General features: G+C 38.8%; 1 protein-coding gene across 1 annotated transcript in view; it reads left to right on the forward strand.

Annotated features, from left to right (window-relative positions):
* ME2 (malic enzyme 2) overlaps nucleotides 1-27529 on the forward strand; it is a 67573-nt gene that overhangs the window by 12764 nt on the left and 27280 nt on the right. The window contains exons 2-7 of the mRNA XM_024236087.3: nucleotides 4866-4985; nucleotides 17084-17217; nucleotides 21806-21955; nucleotides 24975-25050; nucleotides 26157-26318; nucleotides 26925-27028. Coding sequence (XP_024091855.1) covers nucleotides 4878-4985; nucleotides 17084-17217; nucleotides 21806-21955; nucleotides 24975-25050; nucleotides 26157-26318; nucleotides 26925-27028 — 734 coding nt within the window. The 5' untranslated portion in view covers nucleotides 4866-4877. The remainder of the gene's footprint in view (nucleotides 1-4865; nucleotides 4986-17083; nucleotides 17218-21805; nucleotides 21956-24974; nucleotides 25051-26156; nucleotides 26319-26924; nucleotides 27029-27529) is intronic.

A 27529-nucleotide genomic window follows, 5' to 3' on the forward strand; every position in this document is an offset into this window, starting at 1 on the left:
TGAAGATAAACATATGTACCTGGGCCTCACCATGGTCACCTGTGTAGACTGCAGAATTTAAAGGCTCAAAACTAAAAACATAAGCTCAGACAAATCAAACAAATATTAAAAATATCTCAGGAGAAATAATGTGATGACCTTAAAATACGTAGAAGAAACTGTGTAAATCTGACCAGTAGACCCAAGGCAAAAATGTCTGAATTATATTTAATACTGACAATTTTGAGACATTCCTATTTTACCAACAATTTTTAAACTAGCTTGTTTCAAATAGGGAGAATTTAAGCTTTCTCAAGAAGGAGTTTGGATATGTCAGAGGAGACACCGAGGAAAGTTAATCTGAACTACCAGACTACAAGGTGGAGTGGCCTTGTTTATAAATCCCACAGGGGATCCAAAGCAGGCAGTTTGAGCATATGAAGGAGTTTTACTTTGTTTTAAATCTGAATTCTGCTTGCTATATTCCTTTTGTGTCTTTTCATAGGTCTCTGAAAAGATGAGAGGTCTCTGCAAAATTTTCTCATAAATACAGCCAATTAATTTATTCCATAAGCACCTAAGCCAATAAGCCTTTTTCATGGAAAGTCCCAGAGGTAGCTTTGCAGGTTTAGAATACCATAGACATGAGTGGCATTTTTTAAATGGCACAGATATGGTTCCTCATGATCCCCAAAAGAATTCACTCCCACAAAGAGGCTAAGATAGCAGAAGACTCTTGTTGCCATAGACAGTGAAGGATGATGTGTATGTATGGTGTCTCTAGTATCACACAAATTTGTGGGGGGCACTGGTCACAGACCCATTACTCCATGACACCAGGAGGCCCACCTGGAATTGGACTTATAATTCTTTTTTTTTTTTTTTTTGAGATGGGGTCTCACTGTGTCATCCAGGCTGGAGTGCAATGGCACAGTCTCGGCTCACTGCAGCTCTGCCTCGCAGACTCATGCAGTCTTCCCACCTTAGCTAGTACCACAGGTGTACACCACCACACCCAGGTAATTTTATTTTTGTGTGTGGGGTTTTTTTTTTTTTTTTTTTGGTAGAGACGGAGTTTCACCATATTGACCATGCTGGTCTCGAACTGCTGAACTCAAACAATCTGCCTGCCTCGGCCTCCCAAAGTGCTGGGATTACAGGGGTGAGCCACTGCACCCGGCCTGGACTCGTAATTCTTTATAGTTTCTTTACTTTTTGAAAAAATGTTAATATCTTTAATCTGTTTGAAAGGTTTTGCTAACTGTAATGGCAAATCCTTCTACCTATTCTTTTTCAAAATTTCTTGGATTTTCTCACATTTGCTCTTTCAAATATATATTTAAGCTGAGTCTAAAGCTTCATAAAGTTCAAGGCTGCAGTGAGCTATGATTGTGCCACTGCACTCCAGCCTGAGCTCAGAATGAGACCTTGTCTCTAAAAAAATAAAAAACTAAGCTCTGTAAATATTCTTGGAATTTTTGTTGGAATTGCCTTAGAACTGTGGATTGTTTGAGGGGAAACTGAAATTTTTACTGTTGACTATTCCCATCCAGAAATGGGTATTTCTATCCATATATTTAGGACTTCTTTATGTCTGTTAGTTTCTGTGTTGGTGTATTCCTAGGTATTTTATAATTTGTATTAGTATTGTAAATAGAATCTTTTATCCTATTACACATCTTAATTTATTATTGCTGATATAATCAGCCACTTTGCTGAAGTCTTCTTATTAGTTCTAGTGTTTTTTTCAGTTGATTGTCTCAGATTTTCTAGATGGCAGTTATATCACCTGCAGGTTTAGACCTTTGTTGTAAATGGGCCCAAAATAATGCTGCTTTTTTATTCTAAGAAAAACAATTCAGTGGAGTAATGAAGTGAAAAGTATAGCAAAAAATTACTCTTTAAGGCCAGGTGCAGTGGCTCACACCTGTAATCCCAACACTTTGGGAGGCCGAGGTGGGCGGATCACAAGGTCAGGAGTTCGAGACCAGCCTGGCCAACATGGTGAAACCCCATCTCTACTGAAGATACAAAAAATCAGCTGGGCATGGTGGCGTGCCTGTAATCCCAGCTACTCGGGAGGCTAGGGCAGGAGAATCACTTGAAACTGGGAGGCAGAGGTTGCAGCGAGCTGAGATCGTGCCATTGCACTCCAGCCTGGGCGACTGGGTGAGACTCCATCTCAAAAAAAAAAAAAAAAAAACCTTTAAATTTGCTTCAATGCTTATTATAAAATAATAAGCATAAATATACAGAATAATAGTAATAAAGAGTGTATATGCAAAATTGTAATTTTATGGTATTTTGAACTTAAAGCATCAAGATGGTAGCATAAATTAATTTCTAAAAAGAAACCTGAACACTTACTTTTCATCATGGTTATTTTTGCTACACTATTATGGCTATGATAAAAATCCAGCAATGAAAAAGGATGAGGATAATGATGTAGCACCTGCTTAATGAATGAGACCATTCAGATGAGCAAAATACATAATTTCAATAATTGTGTTATTTTTCCCCTGAAAAGGCCATCAGGAATTTGTTGGAGTTTGATGCCTCCCCAGTAGTCAGCCTTGGTAACTGAGGAAGTAATTGGCTTGTGTTTGACTCAAAAAGTTTGTGTAGGCTCAGCTACTGGTTATTTTTCTGTCTTACTGTCTTTTGAACAGCTCAGATATTTCTTAAAAGAGTCTCAAATCTCCTATGTGTGATTTTGTAGTTTTGTTCTACTGACAGAACATATTCAGAAATTAAATCATTTTTTTAACAATACATTGAAGATTTTCTACTGCTGCGTTTTCCTCTTACTCTTTCTGCTCTTCCCATTTTCTACATTCTTTGTCAGTGTTTTCTTAAGGCCCACAATTAATTCTTAAATTTCTTCTTTGAAGCTGTGAACAAAATCATCCCTACTATCTTGGCCTGGCTACCTGTACAGTGTTTTCCACTTTTTTGACAAAGAACAGGAAACCTTTTAAATCATTCACACATTCTTTTCATTTGTGTCCTTCATGCTTTAATTATTTACAGTTTAATTACATCCGTGACTAATATGAGTGAAACATTCTTGGCAATGTTGAAGGACTTCTAACCTTGACTGCGTCATATTTAATATCAGGCTTACCATCCATACATGGATGTGTTGATGAAACTCTAAGCCTCATGCAAGTGGTCTTGAAACATCAAATCACACTTGATTTCAAAGGCTGGTGGATGGAAGTGGTTTGGGAGGCAGAAAACAACTTCAGCAAAGTTACTTGCTAACTGGAGTGTTTCAGTGTCCAGGAATAAGTGATCAAGCAACACGTTTAAAACATCCCTTTTTGGCCGGGCGCGGTGGCCCACGCCTATTGTAATCCCAGCACTTTGGGAGGCCGAGGCAGGTGGATCACCTGAGGTCAGGAGTTCAAGACCAGCCTGGCCAACATGGTGAAACCTTGTCTCTACAAAGATACAGAAAAAAAATTAGCCGGGCATGATGGCGGGTTCCTGTAATCCCAGCTACTCAGAAGGCTAAGGCAGGAGAATAGCTTGAATCCAGGAGGCAGAAGTTGCAATGAGCCGTGATCGCGCCATTGCACTCCAGCCTGGGTGACAGAAAGAGACTCCATCTCAAAAAAAAAAAAAAAATCCCTTTTTTGGCCGGGAACGGTGGCTCACGCCTGTAATCCCAGCACTTTGAGAGGCTGAGGCGGGCAGATCACGAGGTCAGGAGATCGAGACCATCCTGGACAACACAGTGAAACCCCTTATATACTAAAAATAAAAATACAAAAAAATTTGCCAGGCATGGTGGCGGGCGCCTGTAGTCCCAGCTACTCGGGAGACTGAGGCAGGAGAATGGCGTGAACCCGTGAGGTGGAGCTTGCAGTGAGCTGAGATCATGCCACTGCACTCCAGCCTGGGCAACAGAGTGAGACTCCATCTCAAAAAAAAAAAAAAAAAGAATTTTTGAAATGCCTCTGAATTGTTCAGTTTAAAATGGTTACTTTTATGGTATATGAGCTTCAAAAAAAAAAAAAAATCCTTATGTAAATGGTTTTGCTGTCCCCTCACACATATCATGGATTTCTCCACAAATAGAAATCCATTTTAAAAAACATAACAGCATAATCATTGCAATGATTTGTAATGTTTAAAGAAATAAATAGGCATTTCAAATTCTGATTTTTGGTGAGGTAATTGGTAAGTAGAAGACTCTATTATCACTAAATATTTTAGATTTAATGTATAGTTTTCTCTTTAAAAATGTCCATGTTTATGATGGATGCAATTATTTTATACATTATTTTATATAAAGTAATTACATACAATTACTTTATATGTTTTCTAGCCAATTTATATGATTTGTTTATATTAAATAACAGGTTTTCTAAGACAAAAAATTCTAGTACATTAAATTTAAACATTAAACATAGTCCATTAAAATTCTAGGTCTAGATTAAGAATCAGGATAGTTTTTCTTCCTCTGACTGTGTCTCTACTTTCTTATTATTTACTTTTCCACCTTCAAGCTAAACTCTCACTCATTAAAATGGAACTCACTTTGCTATTTACTCTGTTACCTTGTTTCTTAACCTCTTAATGTGTTTCTGTTACAAGTGGGAGATGCATACCTTGCCACACTTGTGTGACTAGAAAGAGATTAAATGTTTTTTGCAGTGTCTAATACACAGTAGGTGGTACTTAAAGAGTAGCAGTGATTATTTCCCAAGAACATAAGAGTGTTATCAGAAAAAGTAAGTTTTCACCTTCGCCTCTTGTTACCTTTTTAAAACTGTTGCAGCCTGTGGAAACATAAATGTGTTTTGAAAACTGATACCCGATGGACATGCAGGCCTATAATATGATTCTCTTCAGTTGTTTATTGGCTTTGTTTTTTTCAGGTGAAAGAAAAGATGTTGTCCCGGTTAAGAGTAGTTTCCACCACTTGTACTTTGGCATGTCGACATTTGCACATAAAAGAAAAAGGCAAGCCACTTATGCTGAACCCAAGAACAAACAAGGTTAGTAACATTAATATCAATGTACATTTTCTCTCTTCCTGTTAAAGTTTGATATATTTAAGACTGATAAGGTGTGACATATTTTTGTAGCTTTATGCTAAGATTGTTCAGAGATAGTTGTTCACATGAAATTTTCACGCTTCTCCACATGGCAAAATCGTGGTTTCTTTATACCTCCTCAATTTCATCCTTTTACCACCAGAAAAGGATTGACTTTGATTCCTAGTTCTAGCTTTAAAAAATAAAAAATAAAAAATCCCGGAATAGTGCTTTGGCCAGGACTTTGGGCCACATGTGAGATATTTACATTTCCCCAGCTCATATCAGGTACTCACCCTGAGCTAATCAGTTAGGCCCTTGGGAAGTAGGGTCAAAATTGTGAAATGAACCTTTATGTAAAGTCCACATCACCCCACCTCCACCTATCTTTTTGGACACAAACCATTGCACACAAAAAATTTTGCCCATTAATTAGAATGATTAGATGACTGCTTCAAAATAGAGAGACTCCTGGCTCTTTATTGTACTCTTGTGACAAAAGTGACGTGCAATATTGAGATCCAGTCATGACTTCATCCTTCATCTATGTTTGGTTCAGTGGACAAGTGCCTGGCTGTTTTTTAGTGGCAATATTAAATAGTAAGTAAAAATTCTGGGAAGAGGTTTTTTTACAGGAAGCTTGCAAGAGGATACATTGAGTTTATTGCAATATATGAAATTTACCTTTTGGGGAAAGGTAAATTCAAATGAAAGGTGTGACTTATTTTAAAAGAACAGTCATAAAAAACTTGCCGGTCCCATTTGTTTCCCACTATCAGGGAAAATAGTTAATTGTTAATTATCGTATGGTAAGTTTTGAGGGGTTTCAGGCCTACAAAGGGGAATTTGACCATGGGTCACACAGAGCACCTCACCTTTGCATTCTTGGTACGTGACACAGAATGAGTTCAGCAAGCAGTTAGTGTGTTAAATGAAGCTTAGTGAAGGATATTCTGATCCTCTCTTGTTTGTGCCTGACCTCTCCAAATCTCATTTGCTCTTTAAGATGAACCTCATTACAAATCCATTTCTCCTGTAGAACGTTTTTACACCACCATGGACTGGAGTAATTACTCCCTTCTCTGAAACCCCATAGCAGTTTCTTCCTGTTCCTGTGGCAAATAATCAATATGTGTTGCTTTGTGCTTCTTTTCATGGTTTAAGCTGTTATTGAAGTCATTGATGGTAGTTACATTTTCATGAGTTTATATCTTCTTGACTATATTTCAGGTTCCTTTTGGGCAGGGACCATTCAAATACTTCTGTGTATCTTTTACAGTGCTATGGGTGCATTTGATAAATATAATGGTTTTATTTTATATTTTATCCTTATGGAAATAATTTATTTAAAACCTACTCTGGGGACTTAGAGATTATAAGAAATTTATAAAGAACATTGAGTGGCAAACAAGTTTGCAGATGGAGCATAGTTAAGTGCATTACCACACTTCCCTAAAGAAAATAATGTCAGCCAGGCACAGTGCCTCACTCCTGTAATCCTAGCACCTTGGGAGGCTAAAGCAGGCGGATCACCTGAGGTCAGGAGTTCGAGACCAGCCTGACCAACACGGAGAAACTTCATCTCTACTAAAAATACAAAATTAGGCCGAGCATGGTGGCTTATGCCTGTATCCCAGCACTTTGGGATGCTGAGGCGGGTGGATCACCTGAGGTTGGGAGTTTGAGACCAGCCTGACCAACACGGAGAAACACCATCTCTACTAAAAATGCATAATTAGCTGGGCGTGGTGGGGCATGCCTATAAACCCAGCTACTCGGGAGGCTGAGGCGGGAGAATTGTTTGAACCCGGGAAGTGGAGAGTGCGGCGAGCCGAGATCGTGCCATTGCATGCCAGCCTGGGCAAGAAGAGCGAAACTCCATCTCAAAAAAAAAAAAAAAAAAGAAAAAGAAAAGTATGTCTAACATTCTGGCCTTCTGAAATCCCTAAGATTGAATAGCATCTGTATGGTCACATCATTGAAGGACCACTTCTGAAAACCCCTTAAACATCAGGAAGAGTTTGTTTTTGTTTAAAGAACATAGACCAGTGATTCCCAATTCATGGGTTATAGACTCCTCAGGAACTTACCATGTAAAGAAATCTAGTTTGTGCTTCAAACATTGTAGACTTAATAACTTTTCACATTTTTGTAAATATTATTTTTAAGGATATGTTGCTGCTGTAATTAATAAAATAGTAATTAAAGGCAGTATTGAATTCTGAATCTCTTTAAATGTATGTCTGTAATCACTGTATACTCAAGGTATACCTGCTCTTTGTTTATAAAACATTTTTATTGTGGTAAAGGAAGCATAATATAAAATTGACAATTTTAACTATTTAAAAGTATACAATTCAGTGACATTAAATTCATTTAGTGTTGTGCAACCATCACCACTATCTAGTTCCAGAACTTTTTTATTATCCCAAGTAGAAACCTAGTATTATTTAATTTTATTTTATTGTTTTGAGACAGGTTCTCACTCTGTTGCCCAGGCTGGAGTGCAATGACACTATCATGGCTTACTGCAGCCTTGACCTCCCTGGGCTCAGGTGATTTTCCCATCTCAGTTTCCCGAGTAGCTGAGACTACAGGCATGTGCCACCACGCCTGGCTACTTTTTGTATTTTTTTGTAGAGACGAGGTCTTGCCATGTTGCCTATGCTGGTTTTGAACTCCTGGGCTCAAGTGATCCGCCTGCCTTGGCCTCCTAAACTGTTGGGATTACAGGCATGAGCCACCACACCTGGCCAAAATCTCTTACACTTTAAAAGGTGGGACACCATTACGCTAGGTTATAAGCAGGAGTTTAGGTGCTAATTTGAGCTTTACCATTTACTAGCCATGAAACTTTGGCAAACCCTTCAACTCCTCTAGGCCTTAGTTTTTTCATGTAAATAATATAGGTAATAGCATATGGAAACATTTAAAGGGCTATACAAATATAAAATTGGATTTCTCCTTTTCTCCCCATGCTCATTTGGCTAACTTTTCTCATAATTTTCTGAAATTCAGCTCTGCATCCTTTCCCACACAGCAGAAGGTGAGCAGTGGTTGAGCAAGTGAAGCTTCGTCTGTATTTACAGCCACTCCTCATAGCTTGCATTACCGCCTGCGCTCTGCCTCCTGTCAGAGGAGTGCAAACCCTATTGTGAACTGCGCATGCAAGGGATCTAGGTTGTACACTAATTATGAGAATCTAATGCCTGATGATCTGAGGTGGCATGGTTTCATCCTGAAACCATTCCCCACCCCCTGAAATATAGTCAACAAGATAAAAACTCATGAAAATGTAACTATCATCAGTGACTTCAGTAACAACTAAGACATGAAAAGGAAAGTTGTCTTCAGCCAGCTGTGGTGGCTCACACCTGTAGTCCCATCACTTTGGGAGGCTGAGGTGGATTGCTTGGGCTCAGGAGTTTGAGACCAGCCTGACCTTGTCTCTACCAAAAATATAAAAAAATTAGCCAAGCACTGTGGTGCATGCCTATAGTTACAGCTACTCAGGAGGCTGAGGTGGGAGGATCACTTGAGCCCAGGAGGTGGAGGTTGCAGTGAGATTGTGCCATTGCACTGCAGCTTGGGTGACAGAGCAAGCCCCGTCTCAAAAAAAAATTGTCTTCCATGAAACTGGTCACTGGTGCCAAAGAGGATGGGGACCACTGCTCTAGGAAGTTTTCACTGACCCTTTTTCCTACTTCCTCACCACACTGGGTGAGTTACTCCCCTGTCCTTTGAGCATTCTTGTGCTCACTTCTGTCAGTACCATGTATCATACTTAGTTGGAATTATCTCATTCCTCCCTTGAGGACAATGATCATATCTTAGTCTGTATCCTCATCTTACCCCAGAGTACTTAGCACACACAGAGCCTCAGTACATGCTGGATAGATGGCTGAATGCATAAACAAATGAGCACATAGGAAAACAAAATCTGACATGATTGGTGCTCAGAGTTTCACAGATAATTAAACATAGGTTTTGTTTCCAGAAAATAAGTTTGGATTAGATAGGAGTTTTGTTACCTACTCTTGTAAAACAAGTTAGGAAATAACCCCTATTCACACCTCTTTTCCCAATGTACTGATTTATGTGTTTTCTTATCATTTTTTGAGCAAGTGAAGCTTCATCTGTATTTACAGCCACTCCTCATGGCTTGCATTACAAAGCCCATTTCATCTTACAAAGTCTTAAAAATTGAGTGATACAGTTTTTTTAAAAAATAAGAATAGGAGGAAGAAGGAAAAAAGTAAGAATAATTTTATTTATTTATTTATTTATTTATTTTTTGAGATGGAGTCTTGCTCTGTTGCCCAGGCTGGAGTGCAGTGGCGTGATCTTGGCTCACTGCAAGCTCTGCCTTCCGAGTTTACGCCATTCTCCTGCCTCAGCCTCCCTAGTAGCTGGGACTACAGGCGCCTGCCACCGTGCCCAGCTAATTTTTTGTATTTTTAGTAGAGGCGGTGTTTCACTGTGGTCTCGATCTCCTGACCTCGTGATCCGCCCACCTCAGCCTCCCAAAGTGCTGGGATTACAGGCATAAGCCACTGTGCCCGGCCAAGAACAATTTTAAATTACATTAAAAAGTTTTCAGTTGAGTGATATGATTTGGCTCTGCATCACCACCCAAATCTCATCTTGAATTCTAATAATTACCACGTGTCAAAGGTAGGACCAGGTGGAGGTAATTGAATCGTGGGGGTGGTTTCCCCCATGCTGTTCTTGTGATAGTGAGTGAGTTCTCACAAGATCTGATAGTTTTATAAGGGACTTCCCCCTTCGCTCAGCACTCATTCTCTCTCCTGCCACCCTGGGAAGAGGGGCGTTCCACCATAATTGTAAGTTTCCTGAGGTCTCCCCAGCCATTTGGAACTGTGAGTTAGTTAAACCTCTTTTCTTATAAATTACTCAGTCTCAATATTTCATCATAGCAGCATGAGAATGGGCTAATACAATGAGTATATTTTATTTCAAATTTATGTATTAACACCTAATTCCTATACCAAAACAACATAAGCCATAGAACATGTGATGTGAATAATTGTGGATTTTTGATGAACAGAGCTTGTCACTTAGTTATAATTTGCCCTTTTTAGTGCAAATTCATCTCAATTAACACATTTTCAGAAGTCTAAACAAGCATTTGAATGCTAGTGAGGCACTGGCTACATAGTGCCTATCCGTATTGAGGTTAAGGGAATGATTTTATCTCCTGCATATAAATGTATGTCAATGGATTCTATCTCCTGAATCATTTGCCTTCTATCTTACATTTCTCATTACAAACCTAAATCAGTATTAAAGAGTCTGATTTGTATTAAAGAGTTGTTTTAGTCTTAGATTATTTCTGTTACTCTCAGGATATGTCTTATATTAGATTGTACAAGGCTTAAAGATACAGATAAAATGTGCTTTAAAGTATGAAATGAGTACCAGAAAATAAATATTTGGCTGAATCAGAGAGATGAGAAAATATATAATAAATGAATTAGCTATTCATTTTTAGTGTGGATTTAAAGCTTTTAGAGGTAGATATAAGTGATACTTTCTTTTATACTTTAATAATGTTCCCATAGGGTAGAGTGCTCAAACAAGAAATTTGGGAAGGATTCAGGCTGAGGTTTATTATGATTACAACAGTAAAAGTGTACAATTGTTTGATTACAAGATGAGCCAACTCTAAACTATGTACATAGCCTCCGACCCTCATGTTTTTTTTCACTTTTGTTCTTCCTGCCTCTGTGTTGGCTGCCTTAGCAAGAGAGATGCCAACATTTTTATTGATGGCCCAGTGGGCTAAAGGTATAGGAGTCCTTCTGAAATTTTGTTAAAAAAACACTTGAACACTATTGATATAAGCTAGTAATTCTCAAGTAACTCCTGCTATCTATGTTTTTGTCTTTTTCTAGTTCCTCCCGTAATACTACTAAGCATCTCTTTTAAACCAAGTATTCTTTTCAAGATGTAAGATTGTGAAGAGATTTTACTACAGATTCTTAATTTATTTCAGCCAAATTCAAATATCCTAATGGACTCTATTTAGAGTAATGAACCACAGATTGCCAGAACTAAAAGAGCTAAGTACATAGTAAATATCTATGCAAACCATTAACTTAATTCGAGAAAGAGTGTTAAAGAAGAGAATCAATAACTCCTTTATTTTATAGATTCCATCCCTAAGATTTAAGGACATGCTCAAGCTTTGTATCTGGAACTCTGGTTTTCTGGTTATTAGTTCTCTGAGGGTTTTGTTAATTTATTTGTTTATATTTTAACTTCTCCCGGCTAGTTCTTTAATAAATTTAGAATTTTCTTCTGGTTCTTATTTACCCAAATAATATGACTAATAAAAGATTTAAAAAATCACATTCCTATTATTCTATCACCTTTTTTTTTTCTTTTTTGGTGAGACGGAGATTTACTCTTGTTGCCCAGGCTGGAGTGCAATGGTGCGATTTTGGCTCACCACATCCTCGGCTCCCAGGTTCAAGCAATTCTCCTGCCTCAGCCTCCCAAGTAGCTGGGATTACAGGCATGTGCCACCATGCCTGGCTAATTTTGTATTTTTAGTAGAGACGAGGTTTCAGCATGTTGCCCAGGCTGATCTCAAACTCCTGACCTCAGGTGATCCACCCGCCTCAGCCTCCCAAAGTGCTGGGATTACAGGCGTGGGCCACTGTGCCTGGCCTCTATCATCTATTTTTATTTGGCCATGATTCTCTTAAAAGTATACTTACTTTTAAGATTATAGCATATACTTTTATATGCAATTTTACCACTGGGAAAAGTATACTATAAATGTATCTCTAAAATGTTTGATAAGCCATATAATAAATATATGGGTGCATAATAGTGTAGTAGCCATTGGATTTGGAATTCCAGTGGCTGATGAGACTCCCAGCTTTGCACCTTTACTGGCCCCCTAGCATGTTTACCTGAATGTTCAAGTGTCTGTTTAAGAGATTTGTCTCAATATTGACTCGTGGAGAAATTGCATGTGCCTAAAGTAAAATAGTTCAGGATCTTTCAGGATCAGCTGGAGGAAGTACACTTCTGCTGTGTAAATTGGGAGGGAGGAAATTGCTGTTGCATAGATGAGAAAAAGGGAGACTTGGGAGAAGTGGCAAAGGGAGATGGAGAAAGTAGGAGAAGAGTAGATGAGAGGATGATCATTTCTGCTTAATACTAAACTAATCAAGCCATTCATTTTAAACTAATGTCATCATCACAGGCTTGCTTCACTTATTAACACCAGCCTAGCAAATTTAAGAACTTAATCAACTGTTAACATAAATATCTATACATAAAATTATTTAATCGTTTTATTTTTTACTCTGCATTATAAATAAATCACTTTTGAGTGTCCCTTAAATCTAAATAGGAAATAGGCAGTGCAACCTTGTGTAGTCAGCTCCATTTATCTTTGGCAATAAGGATAGGCAAAGCGTACTTTTTTTTTTTTGAGACAGGATCTCCCTTTGTCACCCAGGCAGAAGTGTAGTGGCACAGTCATGGCTCCCTGCAGCCTCAACCTTCCAGGCTTAGGAGATCCTCCCACCTCAGCCTCTGAGTACCTGGTACTACAGGCATGTGCCACCACACCTGGCTAATTTTTGTGTTTTTTGTAGAGAAGAGGTTTCACCATGCTGCCCTAGCTGGTCTCGAACTCCTGGGCTCAAGCAATCCATCCGCGCTGGCCTCCCAAAATGCTTGGATTACAGGCAGGAGCCACTGTGCCTGGCCCAAAACACTTCTAAATGAACTGCATAGTTCATTTAAACATACGTTTTAGCCTTTTCCTTTAGCCTTTTGCTAGAGTTGGAAAAAAAGATGCAAGAGTGACAGTTTTAGTTTTACCTTCTTTGTATTTCCCAGCCTTCAATAAAATCATACAAGGAGAAACATGAGACACATGTTTATTATTGTCTAGTGTCTCCTCCATTATTGAAAGTGGGTATTAAAGTCTCCAATTTGTTGAATTGTCTTTCTTTCTTCAATTCTGTTAGCTCTGCTTCGTGTATTCTGGACCTCTGTTGTTAGGTATGTCTATATTTATAATAGTTATATCTTCATAATAGATTCACCCTTTCATCATTGTAAAATGTCCTCTGTAGTAGCAGCATTCATTTTAAAGTCTGTTTTGTCTAATGTTAGTATAGCCACTCTAGCTCTCTTTTGGTTACAATTTGTGTGGTATATCTTTTTCCATCCTTTTACTTTCCACTTATTTGTGTCCCTTGCAGACAGCATATAATTTGATTATGTTTTGTTTCTTCTGGGGTTTTTTTTTGTTTTGTTTTGTTTTTCTGAGACAGAGTCTTGCTCTGTCAGCCAGGCTGGAGTGCAGTGGTACAATCTCGGCTCACTGCAACCTCCACCTCCTGGGTTGAAGCTATTCTGCCTCAGCTTCCCGAGTAGCTGGGACTACAGACACCCGCCACCACGCCTAGCTTATTTTTTTTTGTATTTTTAGTAGAGATGGGGTTTCATCGTATTAGCCAGGCTGATCTCAGAACTCCTGCCCTTGTGATCTGCCTGCCTCGGCCTCCCACAGTGTTGGGATTACAGGCGTGAGCCACCACAGCCGGCCTAATTTTGTATTTTTAGTAGAGACGAAGTTTCTCCATGTTGGTCAGGCTGGTCTCAAACTCCCGACCTCAGGTGATCCGCTGCCTCAGCCTCCCAAAGTGCTGGGATTACAGGCATGAGCCACTGCACCTGGCCGACATTATTTCTTCAGAGAAGTATGGTAATGCATTTAGACTATGCTCCATTTGCAAACTTGTTTTTCTCTTTGTCTCGGTGTAGATCTCTTTTGAGTTTATCATACTTGGAGTTGTTGAGCTTACTGGATGTGTGGATTAATGTTTCTCATATTTGGGAAGTTTTGGGGCATTATCTCTTGAAATATTATTCTGCTTCTTTCCTCAAACTTCATTATGCATATGTTGGCATACTTGATGGTGTCTTACAGGTCTCTGAGATTCTGTTCATATTTCTTTTTTTTGAGACGGAGCCTCCGTCCGTCACCAGGCTGGAGTGCAGTGGCTCACTGCAACCTCCGCCTCCTGGGTTCAAACAATTCTCCTGCCTCAGCCTCTCGAGTAGCTGGGACTACAGGCACATGCCACCACACTCAGCTAATTTTTGTATTTTTAGTAGAGATGGGGTTTTACCATGTTGGCCAGGATTGTCTTGATCTTTTGACCTCATGAACCGCCCGCCTAAGCCTCCCAAAGTGCTGGGATTAGAGGCGTGAGCCACCGTACCTGGCAGTTCATATTTCTTTATTCTTTTTTCTTTCTATCTTAGACTAGATAATCTTGGGTGACCTATTTTTAAGTTTGCTGATTCTTTCCCACTTGCTCAAATCTACTGTTGAACGCCTCTGGTAAATTTTTTATTTTCATTTATTGTAATGTTGATGAAAAGATTAAAACTCTGTAAAATATTTGAAGAGATTTATTCTGAACCAAATATGAGTGACCATGGCCTGTGACACAGCCCCAGGAGATCCTGAAAATATGTACCCCAGGTTGTGGGGTCATAGCTTGGTTTTGTACATTTTAGGGAGACATGAGACATCAAATACATTTAAGATACACATTGGTTCAGTCCAGAAAGGTGGGACAACTCCAAGTGGGGGCTTCCAGGTTATAGGCAGATTTAAATTTTTTCTTATTGGCAGTTGGTTGAGTTATTATCAATAGAAATAAATGTCTGGATTATGATAGGAGGTTTTGGAGACCAGAGTTTCTTCATGCAGATGAAGCCTCCAGGTAGCAGGCTTCAGAGAGAATAGATTGTAAATGTTTCTTATCAGGCTGAAGGTCTGTGTTGATGTTAATGCTGGAGGAGTATAGTGAGGCATGTCCGAACCCCCATGCCATCATAACCTAAACCAGCCTTTTCAGGTTAAATGTTAGAGTGCCCTGGCCAAGGAGGAAGTCCATTCAGGTGGCTGGGAGACCTTAGAATTTTATTTTTGGTTTGCAGTACTTTCATCTCCAGAATTTCCATTTAATTTCTTTGTTGGTTGTCTCAATTTGGTGGGACATTATTCTCATACTTTCCTTTAGTTCTTTAGACATGGTGTCTTTTAAGTCTTTGAATGTATTCAAAGATGTGAATGTAAAGTCTTTATCTAGTAAGTACAATGTTTAGGCTTCCTCAAGGACAGTTTCGTGATTTTTTGTTGAAAACTGGACATTTTAAATAAGGTAGCAGTTCAGGAAATCAAATACTCCTCTCAGGGTTTGTTGTATTGCTGCTACTTTTGCTTGTTTAGTGATATTTCCAAACTAATTCTTTTCTTTTTTTGAGATGGAGTACCACTCTTTTGCCTAGGCTGGAGTACAGTGGCATGATCTTGGCTCACTGCAACCTCCACCTCCCAGGTTCAAGCGATTCTCCTGCCTCAGACCCTCAAGTAGCTGGGACCACAGGCATGTGCCACCACGCCTGGCTAATTTTTGTATTTTTAGTAGAGACAGGGTTTCATCATGTTGGCCAAGCTGGTCTCGAATTCCTGACCTCAAGTGATCTGCCCACCTTGGCCTCCCAAAGTGCTGGGATTACAGGCATTAGCCACCTTGCCCGGCTTCCAAACTATTCTTTATAAAGTCTGTATTCTTGTACATGCCCACTGAAGTCTCTGATTGGTTAGTTTTGTGGTCAGCTGATAATTAGACAAAGACTTAAATGCTTGGAACTAGTAAATTTCTCATTTTTTGCCAAGTGGCTCTGTGTACATGTTGCAGCATACCTCCAGCACTGAACCAGGCAGTTTACAACTACCCGGAAGCCTTCACTTCCTGCTTGCACAGAGCCTCAAGGTTAGCCAGAGGTGTGAGCTAGGGTCTTTTCAGGTCTTTCCTGGATGTGTCCACAGCTCATGTATGTGACCTTCTAGAGTCCCGGTAATACGTCACGGCTTTTCAAAGCTCCAACCCCATGGTCATCTCATTCTTTAGCTTTTCCTTGTCAGCTTTTTGTTACCCTGTTGTTTTTCTCAACTGTTATCCACTGCTTTGGGCAGCTGCTATGCTAAATTATTGCCTCTGATTGTTTCCAGCAAGCACTTCTGGGGAAATGGCTTTTTACACGGGGTGAGCGCCAAGTTAGGTCAAATGAAGACAGCCTGGCAAGTGGGGTCTTCCAGGGAACCACCAGACAGGTCAAATAATGACATTTTCCTGGAATGGGGCTTAGAAGAATCTCCAGCCCCTTCTTCCTGCCCTGGTGGCTTCCAGGCTGCTGATTTTCACAGTAATTGTGACGTGTTAGTTTTCGATTTAAAACTCACAAAGCTTGTTGCTTACTGAAATCCAGCCATTTTTCCTGAATAACTGCTCCCTGATTGCTGCATTCCTTTGGTAAATTTCCAGAATGTCAAAGAAGTTGCTTCTGGTTATTTGTCCAATGTTCTTGTTAGTTTTATGGAGGAAAAGATTTTCCAAAGGCCTTGCTCCAGCATTTTCATTGACATTGCTTTGATATGAAGAATTTAACCCATAGTCAAATACCAGAAATTGAAAAAGATTTTCTTATGACATAGATTAATTTTTTCTTAAGCATCATTTCTTCTATCCCCTTTTTATGGTATTTCACGGTATGAATATACCATAGGATGCTTAACTCTTTCATAGTTAATGGGCTTTTTGTTAGCTTGTAATAGCCAAGAGAACTAGAAACAATGGTACAACTAAACTTTTTGTATATGCCTCTGTATGCCATTAAGAATGTTTCTCTAGAATGACTACCTGGAAGTCAGATTGCTTGATGAATAATATATGTATAAAAAATTTAAGAATACTTTAAAACTGTCTTCCAAAGGCCTAAACTAGTTTATATTCTCAGCAGTGGTTTGTGAGAATAACTATTTTCCACACCCTGACCAATACTGGACATCAGTCTTACAAAGTTTTGAAAGCCTGGGAAAAAATAATATGTCATTGATTTTTCAAATTTGCATTTAAATTATATTTTGAAGAACAGTGTCATTGCTACCCCAGTAAGTAATAATTTTTAATCCTTTTATTTCTCCTCTTTAGGGAATGGCATTTACTTTACAAGAACGACAAATGCTTGGTCTTCAAGGACTTCTACCTCCCAAAATAGAGACACAAGATATTCAAGCCTTACGATTTCATAGAAACTTGAAGAAAATGACTAGCCCTTTGGAAAAGTAAGAGTTGTTTAGATGTTTCATTTTTTTATTGGTATTCTGATTAGAAAACTTATGAGCATTATGGTTATCATGGCATGAGAAATACACAATCTTATATAAGTTTGTGTTTTGTCAGTTAACTACTTTTATAATGTTTGTGTTTCTTTCACTTCGGTGAATACTTCACAAATATTCACTATTGTAAAACTTAACAAATAAGTTTTTATGCTTACAGTCAGAGCAATTCAGGTTTGAATGGAATATTAGAAGCAAAGGATACCATCTAATTTGCACTCATTTTATTCAACAAATTTTATTGATCACCTGCTTTGTATTTGACACTATACCAGTCACTGAGGCTATAAAGTGCGTAATAGATAGGATGACCATACACTATATCACCTAATCTGGGATACTTTGGAGAATAAAAAAGAGGTGTACCCAAAGCTACCCCTCTGGCAAACTTTTTTTTTTTCTTTTTTTGAGATGGAATCTCGCTCTGTTGCCCAGGTTGGAGTGCAGTGGCGCGATCTCAGTTTACTGCAGTCTCTGCCTCCCAGGTTCAAGCAGTTCTCCTGCCTCAGCCTCCTGAGTAGTTGGGATTACAGGCACCCACCGCCATGCCTGGCTAATTTTTGTATTTTTAGCAGAGATGGAGTTTCACCATGTTGGCTAGGCTGGTGTCAAATTCCTGACCTCAGGTGATCTGCCCACCTCAGCTTCCCAAAGTGCTGGGATTACAGACGTGAGCCACTGTGCCTGGACTTTTTCTTTTCTTTTTCTTTTCTTTTTTTTTTTGAGACAGGGTCTCACTCTGTTGCCCAGGCTGGAGTGCAGTGGCACAATTTTGGCTCACTGCAACCTCCGCCTCCCGGGCTCAAGCAATTCTCCCACCTCAGCCTCCCAAGTAGCTGGGATTACAGGAGTGCACCACCACACCCGGCTAATTTTTGTAGTTTTTAGTAGAGACAGGGTTTCACCATATTGCCCAGGCTGGTTTCGAACTCCTGGACTCAAGCAATCTGCCTGCCTTGGCCTCCCAAAGTGCTGGGATTACAGGCTTGAACCACTGCACCAGGTAGCAAACTTAATGTATATGACCAACACAGTAACTCACAGCCCTGTCTTCTAAAAGTCATCAACAGATAGTTATGCTATGATTGTTATTGGTCTCTAGACCACAATGTACAGTACAATGAGAAAAAGGTACATGCAGATATATTCTGAGAGCACACAGAGGGCATCTAGCTCAACTTGGGGAATCAGATAAAAGCTTCCTGAAGGGAGTGATGCCTAAGCTGAATTGTAAACAGTATGTTACAGGTAGCAGGCAAAGTATTCTGGGTAGAGGGATCAGTCTGCATATAGAACTAAGCATATCAATTGAGTTTGTTAAGTATAGGAGATTATTGGTGACTGGTAAGAGTGGTTTCTTTGATGTGATGGAGCAAAAGAGATACTGTGATAGATTGAAAAATGAATGGAGGGGGAGGAAATGTAAACTACCCTCTCAAGAAGTTCAGGTAAGGAGGGAAGGAAGACATTAAACAATAAGTAAAGCAAGACTTGGGATTAAGTATGTTTCAAGCTGGGAGAAAATTTAATGTTTCATCGTAGTTAGGAGGAATGAGCCCAGGAGAAAGGATAATTGATAGAGCAAGGTCTCAGGGAAAGGAAAAAGGCATAGGGTCAAATGCAGAGATAGAGTGGCTGGTCTTGAGCAAGAACAAAGAACAGCTCATTCTCTGAAGGTGGAGTAAACATAAATACAGATAGTAAGGATAAGTATGGAGATGATTGAGCAGAAGTAATGAACTGTCAATCTTAGCTGATGACCTTGCTTTCCTTTATAACATAGAATATGAAAGTCATCGCTCAGATTTAGAAGGGCCAGGGTTGGGTAGAGTTGGTGAGGAGAGTGAGAAATGCTTGGAAGAGCCATGTGGCTATAAGATAAAGCTGAACAAAAGCTAGGCTTGGTGGCTTATGCCTGTAATCCCAGCACTTTGGGAGGTCAAGGTGGGAGGATCACTTGAGCCCAGGAGTTCCAGACCAGCCTGGGCAACACAGTGGGACCCTGTTTCTAAAAAAAAAAAAAAAAAATTAGTCAGGCATGGTGTCGCATACCTATAGTTGCAGCAACTCAGAAGACTGAGGCAGGAGGATAACTTAAGCCCAGGAGGTCAAGGCTGTAGTAAGCCATGATTGCACCACTGCACTCCAGCCTAGGTGACAGAGTGAGACCCTGTCTCAAAAAAAAAAAGGCTAAACAAGAGCAGGTTAAAGGGGTGAGAGCAGACCCTGATGGCCTGGTGGCAAGATCTTGTTTGTATTGGTGCCGTTCTGCACAGCAATGTTATTTTTCCACAGAAAAGATGAAATGTAACATTGATTCAGGCTTGGTGTTTGCTGGGCTGGCAAAGGTAGGTGTTACATAAATTCATTCAGTTAATATTCAGGACGGCTAATGTGCCTGGCATTGTTCTAAGCTTTGGAACTCCAGAAATGAAAACACTCAGCCCTTCTCTTCAGAGAGTTCACTATCTCTGGTGGAAAGGCAGACACTGTGAAAGGGTAGTACAGTGATGAATCATGTGGGAATTCCTAAACAGTGATGACAGGGAGAGATTTGCTCAGAGAGAGAGATTTGATCCTGGGATTCAGAGCAGGAAATAAAGAGGATCCCGAAGGGAGCCGATAGAATTGGAAGAAAATGAAGCAATCAAAGAGCTAGAGATCCCTCTGAAGGATGACGAAGTGAGGGCATCATATGGCTACCCAAAATGGTAGAGGATTGTGATCCAAGAGTGGATAAGGGCATTCACCATTGCTGAGCTATAATGATCCTAGGTGAGTGCTGCCCATCACTGAGGCACACAGAAAAGTGACTAAAGTGAAATAAAGATTGAAAGTGGTAACACTGAGGAGATCCATGACTTGCACAGCTTCCCTCTATCACATGCCTCATAGATCGTCTGTTCTTTCCTTAACATTACTTCCATCTCACAAAGCCATCCATTCCATTTTAGCAGCCCAGTTTGTTTACTTCCCTGTACTGCAGAGAAGTCTTCTTCCCTTTAATTTCTATCTATTGATAACCATTTCTTTCACTATTAGCTATGTAGAAAATAAAATTGAAGGGATCACTTCTCCTCATTTATTCACCAAATATTTGCACACCAGTTATATGCCACATATTGCTATTAATAGTTCCTGGAACTATAGAAGTATATGAGGTGATCGTTTCTAACTTACGGTATTGTCTAGACTGGAGGAAGCCAGAAAGTCAAGAAGTGGAGTGAGAGTTAACAGAGGGAGGTAGGGTATCATGGGACCTGAAAACAGGAAAATCTAAAGCGTGTATGTATACATGATAGGGGAGGGGAGTGGACAGAAAAGGGCCCCCAGAGAGCATGCCACCTGAGCTGCATTTGGAGCGCACGTGTATAGGACTATACCTGGAGAGAGAGTGCAGGCAAATGGTGCATCAAACGCAGCAAGTCCAGGTTGAGTTGTGATGCATTTGAGGAGCTGAAGTAAGTCAACATGAAGAAGATTAGGCTGAAAAGTAGGCGGAGGTTTTGTTAACTATTTTAGGAGCACCTTATTTTACGACGATCTATTAGGAAGCGACTTAAGGGGAACAGAAATGATCACAGTTAGGTTTTTAAGAGAAGAATGAATTGGAGCGTAGGAGGAAATTGTATTTATAAAGACTGGTAAGAAGGCTTTTGAGGTAAATCAGCTGAGAAATGATGGTAGCTTGTACTGTGCGAGGGTGGAGAGAGCAAATGGATATATTTGAAAGCTACTTAGCAGGCAGACAACTCTGTAGGACTTGGTGATTTATAGGATTGGTGTTGGGGAGGGTAGGAGAGGAATAAATCAAGAATGGAATCTGGGTTTCGCATTTGGTCACGTGATAGCAGAAGAAACAAGGTCATGGGAAAGATAAGTCTGCTTTAGACATATTTAATTCAAGATGATTACTGACTTTCAAGCTTTCAAGCTGATATTTCCCTGTTCTCTAAATTTAAAAAGAAGTTACTTATATATTTATTGACATCAATTGACAATTGCCTTTTTTGTGCTGCTTCTGCACTCTGTGTAGACCTTATAATGCTTCTAACCCTCCTGGGTTATAAACTCCTTGAAAATAGAGGTCACTTCTTATATCCCTGGAGAATAATGCCAGGCAATATAGTGTTAAGCAAATGTTTGAATTAATGCCACTCTATTTTGCTTCCTTGTTTATATGTCAGTCTCCTTGAAGACTGATTCTTTAAGGGTAAGGACCTCATGGTGATCGCTGCATTTCCAGTGCCTTCTACAGAGCCTGACCCACAGTTAGGGTTCAGTAAACATTGTTTCTATTGTTATTTCATCATCATCATCATCATCTACTATTTAAGTACCCTCATATTTTTGTTAATTTTTAGTCCTGGGTGTTAAATAGTAATAATCTAAGGTTTTGGGGTTTTTTTAGAATGTGATGTGAGAATGGGGCTCAATTTCAATTTTAGACATTTAGGTTTAACTTTCATAAGCCAAGACTTTTAATATAATGCAGGCTGACTTAGAAATTATTTACTGTGCTTCATTTCAGATATATCTACATAATGGGAATACAAGAAAGAAATGAGAAATTGTTTTATAGAATACTGCAAGATGACATTGAGAGTTTAATGCCAATTGTGTATACACCGACGGTTGGTCTTGCCTGCTCCCAGTATGGACACATCTTTAGAAGACCTAAGTAAGGCTTATTTTAAAAAAAAAACTTGTAAATGATTACTGAATAAGGAAAATATCATTCCATAACACCCATTACATTTCTATTTTATGTATCTTAGCCAAATCACATTTCCCACCTCAGAAAAACGTAATTTTGGTTAAAAGATTAACAAAATCCCAACATATTCATAACTTTTATCTTTGTAAAAATAGCATAATTCATTTCTAATCTTCTTTAAATTATTGTGATTGTTAGAGGAATTACATACTTTTGGAACCTGCCCCCCCACCAAAAAAAGTCTTAATTCTGGTGGGAGATTCTCCAGAATTATCATTAAAATTTTTGTCAATAAAGCCAAATTAAGAGATTTTTTTTCTCATTTTTTAATCAGTTTTAATTTATGTTTGTTTTTTGTTTTTGAGACAGAGTCTCACTTTATCACCCAGGCTGGAGTGGAGTGCAGCGGTATGATCTTGGCTCACTGCAACCTCCGCCTCCCAGGTTCAAGTAATTCTTGTGCCTCAGCCTCCCTAGTAGCTGGAATTACAGGTGCACGCCACCATGCCTGCTAATTTTTGTATTTTTAGTAGAGATGGGATTTCGCCATGTTAGCTGGGCTGGTCTTGAACTCCTGACCCCAAGTGATCGGCCTGCCTCAGCCTCCCAAAGTGCTGGGATTTACAGGTGTGAGCCACTGCCTCCAGCCTGTTCTCCTTTTTTTAATGAATTTTCATTCCAAATAGTTGTAGCACCTACAAACATTATAAGTGGGAAGACTACTGAAATGGCAAGGACTGACTCAAGTTCTTGAATGAGTCACATGATCCCCATGAATGTGTTTCCTCGTGTAAAATGGGAATAGCAGGACCTATCAAAGAGCTATTGGAGAAACCAATGTAACAGTTCTTTGGAAAATTATAAGCAATATTATATATATACATACACACACACAAACACACACATACACATATATATGCTGTTTTCACTTAATCTGAGTTTTCTTATTCCTCTAATCTATTATTACTTTTCTCAATCCTTATAATATTTCCCCATGCCCAATTAACACATTCTTCCACATGTAGAAATTCAGTCTCCTGTCATCTAGTCTAGTGGCTTTCAAACTTTAATGTGTGTAAGAAATACCTGTGGGACTTATTCAAAATGTTGATCTCTGCCAACTTTCCTCTCCTCCCCATCCCCAAGATTTCTGATGAAAAAGAAAAAAGGTCTGGAGGTCCGGATTTTAGTGAGCACCCTCAATGATTGTGTTGCAGGTGTTCCCTGGAAGACACTGAGAAACAGACTGTTCTAACCTAGATGCTGCCAACACTTACTGTAACTAAAACATTTCTGTGACATAACCATGCTGTTCAGCTATTCTATAGTTTCTTATTAGAATGATTAAAAGATAGAGAGAAACTTAGAAATACTGATGCCTGAGCCCCATCCCCAGAGATTCAGATTCGGTTAGTCCAGACTTAGGAGTTTCACAAAAGAGCCTGGTGTGATTCTGATGTATACCCAGAGTTGAGAACTGACTTGAAACATGAAGAGCATGGCTTATGTGTGAAGGCAAATACTGTATATTGTTTATGCAATGTATTGTGCTATGGGTTTTTTTTTTTTGTTCGTTTTGTTTTTGTAGATGGTCATTAAATCTTGGTTGGTTGGTTGATTGATTTAAACTTTAAGCCAATTCAGGCAAGAAGAAGAAACCTGCGTTTCTTCTTTTTTTCCTCCTTCTCTCCCTTCCTTCTTTGCTTTCTCTTTTGAAATCTAGATTGATTATCTGAATTAGGTAACAACATACTGTGTTTAAAATGACTTTTTGTTAGCCATTCCACAATTTATACATATTTCAAAACATGTTGTACATGATAAATACAGTTGACCCTTGAACAACACAGGTGTGAAGGTCCATTTATACTCAGATTTTCCTGTGCTTCTGCTACCCCTGAGACAGCAAGACCAACCCCTCCTCATCCTCTTCCTCTTTATGATTTTGTTAATAACATTTTCTTTTTTCTAGATTACTTTATTGTAAGAATACAGTATAGAATTCATATGGCATACAAAATACTGTCAGTCGGCCAGGCACAGTGACTCATACCTTTAATCCTAACACTTTGGGAGGCTGAGGCAGGTGGATCACTTGAGGTCAGGAGTTCGAGACCAGCCTGGCCAACATGGCGAAACCCTGTCTCTACTAAAAATACAAAAACTAGCCAGGCATGGTGGCGGGCATGTAAAATCCCAGCTACTCTGGAGGCTGAGGCAGGAGAATTGCTTGAACCCTCGGTGGGGGGCGGCGGTTGCAGTGAGCTGAGATCATACCACTTCACTGCGGCATGGGTGAAAGAGCAAAACTCCCAAGTCAAAAAAAAAAAATTATTAGTCAATCTGTGTGTTACTGGTAAGGCTTCTAGTAGTAGGCCATTAGTAGTTAAGTTTTTGGAAAATCATATGTAAATTTTTGACTTGATTTTCTAACACCCACATTGTTCAAGGGTCAACTGTATATCCAATTTTTGCCAATTAAAAAATAATATTAAATAAGTAAAAGTAACTTCACTTTTTCCTGATACTTCAGATGTCTCATCTTTTGTGTGATTTTATTGTAATTTTCTTCTCTCCCTTCCTGCTCCTTCAAATTTTCAAATTTTCAGTTTCAGTAAGTTTTAACAGTAGTTTAGTTGGCCTTGTACTGCTCTCCCGCATTGGTGGCTTGCTTTAGATTTTTTTTTTTTTTCCCTGGTGGTGTATTGAGTTTATTTGAACATGAGATGTAGATACATTTCTTCTTGGGTAAAATGACGGTATCATTTAACAATAATCTTTGTTGCATCTGCTATGAACAGTGTAATTACAGTTTGAAGTACTTGAAAATGTTTGAAAATAAACCAGTGTGACTTAGCTAAATCTGCTTGGAAATTATACCATGTCTTGATATTTTATTAAAATATAAAAATATTTCAATTATGAACAAAAACTTAGAAACAAAGCTGTTGTGAAATGCAAAGGTGTTTTTGTTCTGTTGCAGGGGATTATTTATTTCGATCTCAGACAGAGGTCATGTTAGATCAATTGTGGATAACTGGCCAGAAAATCATGTTAAGGTACTAATAGCACAACCCTCCTTTTCACAATGTTTTCTCTTTTCTTGTAAATTACCTCTAAATCTCCAAGAACAGTTTCTCATTGTTGCTCTGATTTATTTTGCACTTATATACATGCAGATTTAGTGCTTTGCAGCTGAGGTGATGATAATAGTAGTAGTTATAAAATGGGCTACTTGTATAAAGTTTGACTCTGAGAAAGAAATTAGAGCTAGAATACAAGGTGAGCCCTCTTGGTATCAGCACCACTGGTGTCTCCTGTCTTCTCAATCTGCTTTTCTATTTCACTGATATTATTCTAGGTAAAGAAAATACATTAAAATGCCATAAAAACTTTTGTTTATGAATGGTGTTAGAGAAGTTTGGTTATGCCTTTTTTTCTTTTAAATCTAAGATTTAGAACCTTAGCAAATATAAAAATGTTAAATATAGCAAATATAAGCCCTGGCCTATTTAGTTATCTTTCATAAAATAACATGTAATAACTTATTTCAAGATCTTTGGGTAGGCTTTTGTAAATTTTATTATAGGCAATAATCTTACCTGCCTTTATACTCCTTTCCAAAATAAACATTGAATGATCATTGGTTTGAATACTCTAGCAAAAATTTGGTCAAATAATTAAACTCACAGTATCATCTTAAGACCTTCTTTATAAGTAGGTATTTTTTTTGTTCTAGACCTTTTTCTTTTTCACAGTTGCTAAGGTTTTTTTTTGTTTGGCCTAGGTTATTGTGTTGGAGTACCATGCTGTTTATTTCTAAACTCTTATTTTTCTCTTATGGTAATCTCTCCATCAGAATCTTGTTCATCTCTGCCATATTTAATCTTTCTGAAGATATTTAAGTTGGTCCTCTAGTCAGAAGAATTCTATTCCTAAACCGAAGTCAGAGGGAAATCAAATCTAGTTAATGTCTCATAATAGTCAGAAGTCCTAGAATTTTAAGTATGCTTGGTTGGTTTACATTGGAAATTAGCCAAGAAACAATTTTATTTTTAAAAGCAACGAGTAAATATATATGAAGTGAATCAATCTTTTAAAAAATGCTTTTCTTTATAGTGCCCCATTTTTGACAACTTTTAATTTGCATTTTTTTGTGATTAAGGCTGTTGTAGTGACTGATGGAGAGAGAATTCTGGGTCTTGGAGATCTGGGTGTCTATGGAATGGGAATTCCAGTAGGAAAACTTTGTTTGTATACAGCTTGTGCAGGAATACGGCCTGATAGATGCCTGCCAGTGTGTATTGATGTGGGAACTGATAATATCGTGAGTAACATCATTTTCCCCCTTTATCTTCCTCCTGTATTTTTAAAAATGTGTACAATATTCCTTTTTTGAAAATGATAATTTAAGAAGGGAAAGTTTTATGATTAGATTTTTTTTTCTTAAACTCCACTTTTAATATTTATATAAATAATAGTAAATTAAGTCTATTAAAAGTTTCTTGGGCTGGGCATGGTGGCTCATGCCTGTAATCCCAGCACTTTGGAAGGCCGAGGCGGGCAGATCACCGAAAGTCAGGAGTTCGAGACCAGCCTGGCCAACATGGTGAAACCCCGACTCTACTAAAAATACAAAAAAAAATAGCCGGGCGTGGTGGCACACGCCTGTAATCCCAGCTACAAGGCTGAGGCAAGAGAATCCCTTGAATACAAAAGACAGAGGTTGCAGCGAGCCGAGATCACACCATTGCACTCCAGCCTGGGTGACAAGAGTGAGACTCTCTCAAAAAAGAAAAAATAAAGTTTCTTGTAGGGCAATACGTTTAAAAAATTGTATTAGTTATTTTTTATTTTGCAATTTTTATTGTATGTGTTTAAACTGATTATATAATATAAATTATTTTATTTTTACATTTGGTTTATTTTGTAGGCACTCTTAAAAGACCCATTTTACATGGGCTTGTACCAGAAACGAGATCGCACACAACAGTATGATGACCTGATTGATGAGTTTATGAAAGCTATTACTGACAGGTATTTTTTAAAAGTTTGAGTATATGAAAGCACCTTTAATGGGGTGGGCGGGGTAAGAACCAAAGTTTTGTTTTGTTTTCCTTTATTTCTTTCTTGTGAAGATAAGCAGGAGGCGATTAAATTTTTGAGAACTTTGTTCTGCCTGGCTGTTTCTGCCTGATTAGATATGCCGATATGAGGTGGTACCCATGGTCTGTCTGCCTTGCTTTCTTGAGTTACCTGACATTTTGAAGGAAGTCTGCCCTCACTGCTTCCATCAAACCCTTACTGCTCAGTATCTTTTTCAGCCTTGACCTTCAAGTTCACGCCCACCATTCCACTGAAGCTCTTGTGCAGCTTTTGTATTTTAAGTTCTCTGACCATTTGTTCCTCCCACCTCTCTACCTCTTTGCGCCGTTGACTCAGGTTTTCTCACTTCTATGTCCTTGAAACTCTCTCTTCTCTTGACTACTAAACAGCTTCCTCCTAATTTGGTCTTTCTCCCACCTTTTTTTTTTTTTT

The sequence above is a fragment of the Pongo abelii genome, chromosome 17 (genome assembly GCF_028885655.2).
Source record: "Pongo abelii isolate AG06213 chromosome 17, NHGRI_mPonAbe1-v2.0_pri, whole genome shotgun sequence".
NCBI classification, from domain to species: Eukaryota; Metazoa; Chordata; class Mammalia; order Primates; family Hominidae; genus Pongo; species Pongo abelii.